At 39.2% G+C, this 9,157-nt stretch overlaps 1 protein-coding gene across 2 annotated transcripts in view; it reads right to left on the bottom strand.

Annotated features, from left to right (window-relative positions):
* Nucleotides 1-1,084: 1,084 nt before the first annotated feature.
* Nucleotides 1,085-9,157, bottom strand: part of xkr4 (XK related 4) — a gene marked incomplete at both ends in the record, with an annotated part of 61,787 nt that continues 53,714 nt past the window's right edge. Inside the window, one exon of one of the 2 annotated variants that reach the window (XM_079435563.1) lies at nucleotides 1,085-3,865. In XM_079435563.1, the coding sequence (XP_079291689.1) occupies nucleotides 2,913-3,865 (953 nt within the window). The remainder of the gene's footprint in view (nucleotides 3,866-9,157) is intronic. The other variant, XM_079435564.1, reaches the window with a different exon arrangement.

Raw genomic sequence — 9,157 nt, 5'->3', positions numbered from 1 at the left:
AAAATAGAACTAGAAGTGCAAAATAAAGACACATAGTTTAGCTGTAACGTTATGATTAGCTTAAATATTAAGACTACGCACGTAAACTGCGAGAATAGCTTTTACTTCTTGATACATGTGTTGGGCAAAATTCCATCCCCCTGCCAGATTATTATTACAGTGAATATTAAAATTCACACTCTCTATTTTCTAAATACATGTTAAAGGTCTTATTGTAAGCAATTCATCCACATCTTTCTTTCTTTTTTCCTGACCTCATTGTTTTCCGGTGAAAATGGCTGACTTCTCTCTTGTGACGTATGCAGGCCTTCTCCAATCATTTTGACTAATAGTATTATTATTAATAATGGGGAGAATATGTCATCAAAACAGGCTATTCAACGTCTCCAATCATCTACACAGCCTTTTGTGTAAAGACCTTGATTCATTCTGCATGTTCTGAATGCATCACATTGCATTGAGTGTTTTAAATTCATGTCATATTTCAACATAAAAAAAAAATCATTATTGAGGCCTTGCACCTGATAAAGAAGAACGTCACCAAAACTCACAGACACAGCAAATGTTGCCATTAGGATGCTCCTCTTAATCAAATGAACCAAAACGCAGTGTGCAGTATGCTTGGGGTATCACTGAAACAAAAATATCATGGTATTTATGGGAAAGCTAAAAAACGTGGGATGCTTTTGAAAATGATTGATACGTATAATACGTATAATATCGTAGAGGTGTGCGATACATCACTCGTCTTCCTTCAAAAATGGAAAGTCTAGTGTAGGTGGTGCAGCAATTTAAATCTGAAAATTGGCTAATTAGTGTGCTAACACAAGTTTTTTTGTGCTCTGACTACAGGGGACTCTTTTGGAGGGCTGGTTGGAAAATTTTGCCAAGAGACAAAGTATCATCATCATCCATCACACCGAGAAATGAAAGTATAAGACACATTGGGGAAAATATGCTGACGAGATAGGAAAGTAGCAAAATAGCTAAAATATACAGGTCTACGTTTCACTGTGGTACTGGTTATAGATTCATACAATCTCATCTAAATCATTTTTTTCTGTTCTATTTTCTTTTTTTATTTGCAACAATTAGGATCTTCATCTGCAAAGTGCAGATTACTGCAGGCTAAAACAACTATGCTTTCAGTTAATTTGCCACCAATGGTAGGACGTTACACACCTCAGGAGTGTTTCAAAGCTACAAATTACAGTTCAGGTATGACCAACTGAAGCAAAACAAATCTAACCGTCCTATATCAGTCATCTCCACACAGTTAAATGGCATTAAGCAAAATAATGTGCACCTTAAAATCAACCATTTTGTAAGACACGTTTAAAATATATCAAAAAACAAAAAGAAAGCCAAAGAAAATAGAGTATAAAAAAGTTACACATAAAACATTTTTCCCACACTTTCAAAATCGTAAACTATCCACAACAGGCAGGCACATCTAGCTTCTGTCGCAGTAAAATTTCACCTTGTCTCTCATCTTCATTGTGCTGGGACTCCTTCCTGTGACAAGTCTTGTGCTTGTTTTATTTTTTATTTTTCTGCCCTCACCTCCACGTCTCCTTCGGATATTCGACATAAAGACACAAAGAAGCACTTGCAACTGAACGGAAAGTTTAAAACTCCAAACACTTTCATATATAAAGGATGCTTTTGGCTGATTTAAAGATACAGCGCTCTTTTAGGCAGATGTGATTTGTTGAACCATAGGGCCCGGAGCGTCATTCGGAGCACATTAGCTAGTCTGCACTCTGTCGCAGACTACTTATCCCTGACACTTTGATTTGTAGAGTTTGGAATGGTACACTTTGCCGGATTTCCCGATGTGTTGAGAAGTGACCCTGTTTATTGTCTATTTGTGCGCTTTTAACTTATTTTACTGTACCGATACAGACACACCAAAACCTGACCCAGCCTAGAAGAACACTGTATCTTTGACCTAGAAGATGAAGCGCATCCAGGTTCTGTCAAGTACAGTTTGGCGGACACTATGTTAACTGTGATGGTCTTTGCCCTCCACTTTGCTGTGAACCAAACGGATCCTTGTCAGCCCACAGCAGTGAGGTGAATGAGGCTGGATCACCAAAGGGAGTTGCCAGGAAGTGTTTTCTTGGCCTATTGTCTTCTCCCAAAGAAGAAAACGAGTGTGTGTTCTGCCTGTTTTGTTGTCCCAAGTGGCTTGGGCTCTTTTGATGATCACATACTTTCTTTTCTCGTCTTTTTTCTTTGTACAGGATTCAAGTAGATGGTTGAAATGCTGCCCTGTTTATATATACAGTATGTGGTCGAGCCACAGTTCAGAGTGGAGCATTTGGCACTGGTACAGAACTGCTGATGAAAGACTACTAATAGGTTACAGCACCCTAAACAAGGACGTCTCGAGTCTAATCAGCATTTTTTTATTTGTGTACCATCAACGTGATATTTGGACCACTGTTTCTCCAGTGCGGTGGGTAGTCAGTTGGTTTGCGTGCACTGGATGCTTGGTTTCAAAGGGAAAGACCTTTGTTTTGCATTTGCTGCAAGAGACAAACTATGAAGTGTTCTGGATGTCCTCTTGGAGACGTCGGCTCGAGGACGATCAACTCTGGGAATGAAGGTCTGTACAACACTGAGGAGGACCGAAGGGTTTGTGGTCTATATCAGCCAGTGCAATGACTTTTAGAAACTCAGATATTCCCTGACAAGACAGAAGTAATAAAAAATAAAAATCAACAAGAGAACGGCGTAAAAAAGATTATTTCATTCGTTCACAAATATGTTGTGCCTATATTTGCTTGTCCATGACAATCAACATCATGGCTAGATGCTATGTATGCAAGGAACGTTATTGCCACAGTCCTGCTGTTTATTCAAGTGGACAGTAATGTGTTAATGTTTGTGTGTTTCCACAGCGCAGGCTACAAGGTGGTCTCGTACTCCAGACGCTCTTGAACCAGTGTGTCGTCTTTATATTGGAGGCGCGGCGGGGTCGGAGACGAGTCGATGGCCAGGATGGCTTTACGTATGCTCCTGTCTAGTACGTGCCTCTCCCAGGCAGGGTAGCGGTTCCTGCACAAGTCTATTTTGATGACTGTCTCCTCCAGGCGCGGGGCACGGGAGGAAGGTGTGGAGGGTGCGGTGGGCCGCACCTGAAAGATGGGTACGCAACCATCCCTCTCGCTGTACTTGGCTTCACGGTCAGCGTCCCTGGCTAGCGTACCTCCACGGTTGGAGCGCAGGGAGTTGGTGGCGCCCTCGGGGGGCAGCGTGAAGGTAGCGGTAGGGTCCTCGAGCTGGACCAGGCTGGCCGAGCGGCCAAAGCGTGGCCCGTTGGGATGGAAGAAAGCATAGTACATGAGCATGAAGACGATGCCGGTGAAGAAGCTGGAGAAGATGACGCACAGAGCGGGCACGGCGAAGGCGTCTGTGCTGGGCGGCAAGCGGTACAGGTACCACAACGCACTCAGGGCTGTGTTCTCTAGCAGGATCATGAAGTAGTAGATGAAGAGACGGCAGCGGGTGCGTCCCTCCTTAACGTTGAACCAACTGAAGATATAGATGATTCCCACCACCATGTCAAAGACGATCTCCTCCCACTTGGTAATGCAGAATTCGGTCTCGCAGTGTACAATCCAGAAGGTCATGATGCACCAGTGCAGCACAATGAAGATGCCGAAGTAGAGCTGAAACACGGAGGCGAAGAGAGCGAAGGTCACTACGCGAGCGGCGATGGTGAAGAAGTGCCAGCAGAACTGGATGATGACGGCAAGGTAGCTGATGGGCTTCTTATCATCGCGGGAATCACGCAAGGCTTTCTGGTAGGAGGCCAGAGCCCAGGCTAGTGACACCAGAGAAGCAGCCGCTGTTATCCCTGAAATAAAAGGAGAGAAGTGTCGGTTATAGCAGAACATCACAATCCTAAGCATTCTTGTCAATCAACCCAAGAAATATAAGCACATAGGGAACTACATTTTGTGCAGTATTTAAAGTATTTATGTGCAGTATGTAAAGAAAATGTGAAATTTTGTGATTTCTTTAACTGACATGTCAGCTCCTATAATTCAAGTTATGAAAAAAATCCCTGTATGTATATTTGTACGATATGACATAGTTAAGTATAAATATCACACAAGCAAGAGAGCCATTTTTTCCTGAATAATTAGCACAGAGTTAATTGAGTGTGTTACATTTTAGACACAATATATTTATATATATATTTCTGTTTCACCAACGAAAATTGTTCTAAACATTGTTGGATTAGAACATTTGTGCTTTGTTCCTGAATGACTGTTTTCAAACAAATAATTTGAGTCAATGTTTCAATAATCCATTCATAAAGACAGCCACTTGCTTCGTTTCTAAATCAATCAGCCATTTTGAACAAATTGTTTGAATGAATGATTCAATGAATCACCCATTAACCTATTATGCAAAGATCACTTTTATAAGGTGTTTGAACACAGTTTTGTGGCTGCAGTGTGTGAAAACATCCAGCCTATTATGTTAAAAATCCACCAACTCATTTTTTAATAAAACCAATAAATCATGAACAGTCGCTCCAAACGAGCTGTTTCAGATTCTCCCTCTGTTCACGTCACCGAGGGGAAAAGTCCCGCCCTTTTGTGACACGCTCTGCCCTATTAGCATACACACAGCCCTGAGTGAGAAGCTGCAGTCCACCATTACTGGAGATATATACAATGTCAGCACCAAAGAGGCATTTCAAGTGTAGTGTTTTGAGATGCACTAATGAACATAGGAGTCACCATAATCTCCCTCCATCTGAGCCGAGGACACTGGTTAAATTTCATTTTCGAAGGAAATATGAAAAAATATTTATCGGTAACGTACCCTAAATTTTTAGGAATCAATACCAACGCTTTGTGCGCGAACGTCAGCTCCAGACAAAGTAAGTATCACACATTTGTTTTCCAAAGTGCCTTTCTGAAATTGTTTCTTGGCACTCTGTAAGGCTAATTGCTAAAGCTATCATTGTCTCTGCCTGATTTCTCTGATGCTGCCTTCAAGTGCAACCAGAATGATCGTGAATAGGAATGTGGTGGTTAAAATTTGCATATAAAAGCAACGCGAGTCGATCGCTTGAAGTTGTCGAGCTCACAATCAGAAGTGGGACTTTTAAAGTTTGTGATAGCATGAGACCAGCTATGTTGTTATTTTTATCCCGCCGTGCAGATAAAGTATATGTTTTCTGTAAAGATAACAGGCTTGTACTAATAGTGGAATGTTTATTTGCAAAAGCTAGCACTGCTAATGCGGAGCTTGAGCTCTTGAAGCTCCTCCCTCTTCTCCGGGAGCAACAGCTCATTTGCATTTAAAGCAACATCCTCAAAATCAGCGCATTTGGGCGCATACCCTAAAAGTGGCAATTTTAACAAGCTATAAAAATTTATCTGTGGGGTATTCTGAGCTAAGACTTCACATATAAGCTCTGGGGACATAAGAGACTTATTTTACATCTTGTAAAAAGGGGCATAATAGGTCCCCTTTAATCACTCAGTATGATATTATTATCATCTATATACGTATTTATCCGTGGCAGGCTTAAACCAGCCAAGGTACCAGCATAAAACACTCTAAGCTAAATATGGTTCAATTATCATTATCAAAAAAATCACAAAAAATATTTATATATATTTTTTTGTCAGTATCGCATACCCCTTTCTTACCATTGTCATTTATTTATTTTTTACTTTTTTGGTGGATAGATGTTTTTTTCTCTAACCACAGACTCCACAGATATTTTTAGGTTCTCAAACTATGAAAATCCATTATAAAAATGCATATATACTGTATATATAATGTTGTTTCCATCACAACCAACAATTTATCAAATGCTAGTGTACTTATTTAATAAGGAGAATGAAACCAAGTCATTGAACAGCTTGAGATGAAACATGAAATGTGGTGTGTAAACCAAAGAAAAATATAAATGTAAATATCACTTTGTAAGCAGAATATTTTTGCAATTTTTAAAGTTTCTAAAAGAAACAGTTTTCTGCAGTGCATTTCATGTTAACCAGCTATAAATGTAGCTTGACATATGAAGCACTTCTTGCCCAAATACAATAGGATATTGGTTTCCGACGCAGAATAGGAAGTGCTCACCAAGGCATGCAAATGCCTACTACATCTTTATGTATTCATGACTCTAGAGAATAAAGTCGGAAGTGGGCTAATGGAGTAGCTTGACACGGAAGTGTCCGTCAATGCAATCACATGCAGCCCTCCTATAATGAATATGTTTGTGATTTCATATCTAGACCCTCTGGTGAATCACACCACACCAAGGTTTACAAGCTCCAGCTCTAATCAAAGCTGATAAACGGTGACTCCAGAGACATGGTTCATTTTGATGAGACTTGTTTTATTTCCTCTTCAGGGAAAACAGCCTCTGTGGAATTTTGCTTAACAGCACCTTTCCACATTTATGACTCACTGGCCCATGAGTGAGATGCTATCCATCATGTTGTCCAAAAAACTCGCTTGTGCTTAATGGAGGAGGCTTTACAAGCCATCTGCATCAGATGGAGTACAGTAAAGCAGCCAGCAGTGACTACAGGTGCGCAAAGCCAATCTTTACCGCTGTGACACACTGTTCTCATGGAGCTGGCAGCCATTGTTATCTGCCCAAGCTGCTGGAGTGATCAGTTTCTTGTGAGTGAGTGAGACAGAATACAAAGATTGCAGACACTGTCCAGTCTATCCTCAATATCAAGTTTAATGCTGATACGGAGATAAAAGATTAATATAGTAAAACTGTCTAGACAAGTTCAGCAGCACCAAAAAGAGGATAGTTCTGTCATCATTTACTCACTCATATGTTGTTCTAAACCTTTAAAAAAGTATTCTGTGGAACACAAAAAATGTTTTGAACATACAAATAAATGTTTGTACGCCACAGATGTGTTCTGTGTTCTACAGAAGAAATAAAGTCATGCAGATTTGGAACAGCATGAGGGTGAATAAATGATGACATAATTTACATTTTTGAGTGAACTATCCATGTAACGATTCTTATTGTGAAACATATTACTTTAAATAAATGGCACTTGGTTGGATATTCTGTTAATGCAAAGATATTCATATGGTTTAAATATGCAAATACATTTTGGGGTGATTGCACTTTGCCTGTTTTACCATAATTGGGAAGATCTTCAAAATACACTAATGTTTAAAAGTAAGATTTTTCTTTTTTTAGTTTTTACTTATATTTAGCAAGGACACATTTGTATAATAACAAATGTATAATATTTGTATAATAAATAACATACAAGTTTATGCAAGGAGAACCAAACATGTCAACTTAAATTTAGAAAAAGTTTTGTATGCAGATGAACCAACTGTAGTCTAATTTTTATTTAATGTTTCTCTATGATGAATTAAAATGTTTAGCGGTCATAAAATATTGTGTTGTCTTTCATCTGTAGTTCAAGACAGGCAACATATGGCTCTCTCACATATTAAACCTTAAACGTCTCTTTCTCATGTCAAAAAAAGAGACTAATAAATCTGAAATTCTCCCTGCACTGAACTGTTCCTGAGATACCAAGACAGACTTTGAATTCATTAGTTCAAACCAAATGTGAATATTCTCGTCTTTACCTCTCAGTTTGACATTCATACCCAAATCAAATCAAGACAATACACAGTTTTCAGAATAATGTCCTTTTTATCGGCCTTCTGTATAATGTTGTGGTGCAAGCAGAGGAGAGGTTGAGATAACAGGAAGCTTCAGTGCCAATCAGTTCCTTTCAAACGGCATCAGTAAAATGCAGAATCTCCCGTTCCTAAGATAACACAATGGCCATGAATAATTGAACGAGTCCTCATGTTAAATGATGAATGTGCAAAGATGTGTTAATTTGTGTCCAAATAAAGGTGAGTATTATTTTCATTTCACAGAGGTTGCAGGCTCACCATTCGTCAAAAGCTGTGACAGACAGATTTGCCAATTTCTCTGCTATCTGTATTCCGATGAGCTGTGCATTATTGACACTCTACACCGAACAAAGCAGACGATTGATGGTAAATATATTCATTGGTAGCATTGCATAAGATAGCACATTCATAACAAAGAATGTGCACCTTGGGCATCTATTTTTATGAGTCTGAAGAACGATTAAAAGCTCAGAATCTTATCTGTGGAATTGACTGTGATGTTGACACTCCAGGAGTGAGTGGCGAGCAGTGGTCACATCCTCTGTGGAGGACTGTGAGTGTGGAGGGGTAGTCTACAGTCTTACAACAGTAAACACACACCAATTAGCAGACTGCAGTCCAGATCTGGACCCAAGATTTGAATCCATTCAGATTGTGAATAATTTCTCATAAAGAAAGACAATTGTAAACATAACATTATTTCTCCTCATAGAACAGATTAGCCATGTTTTGTTTACACAGCTGAATCTGAAGCAAGACAAGACAAACTATTCAGCTACAATTTCATTTAGTGAATTACATTAAAATACAGGTATCTCAAAAAATTAGAATATTGTGAAAAACTGAATTTTGTTTGTAACTTATTTCAAACATTGAATCTTTCATATATATTTTAGATTCATTACATGTAAAGTAAGACATTTCAAAAGTTGTTTTGTTTTCATTTTCATGATTAGAGCTTACAGCTCATGAAAGTCAAAATCCAGTATCTCAAAATATTTGAATATTTCCTAAGAAAACCAAGCTGTTGGTTCCTAAGATCTATTTCCTAAGATCAATCAAAAAAAGGATTTGCAAAGCAGAAAAGTTCAAGTTCTTTAAAGTATGTTCATTTATGCACTCAATACTTTGTCAGGGCTCTTTTAACACAAACTCCAGCATCAGTGAGGTGTGGCATGGAAGCGATCAGCCTGTGGCACTGCTGAGGCACTATTGAGCCTCCAGCTCGTCTGTATTGTTGGATCGACTGTTTCTCATCTTTCTCTTGAAAATATCCCATAGATTCCATGTGGGGTTCAGGTCAGGCATGTTGGTTGGCCAATCAAGCACAGTAATATCATGGTTAGCAAACCACTTGGAAGTGGTTTTGGCACTGTGGGCAGGTGTTAAAGTCCTGCTGGAAAAGCAAATCAGCATCTCCATAAAGCTTGTCAGCAGATGGAAGCATAAAGTGCTCCAAAATCTCCTGGTAGATGGCTGCATT

Source organism: Barbus barbus, assembly GCF_936440315.1.
Source record: "Barbus barbus genome assembly, chromosome: 15".
Classification (NCBI taxonomy): domain Eukaryota; kingdom Metazoa; phylum Chordata; class Actinopteri; order Cypriniformes; family Cyprinidae; genus Barbus; species Barbus barbus.
This window is presented reverse-complemented; position numbering and strand designations above follow the sequence as displayed.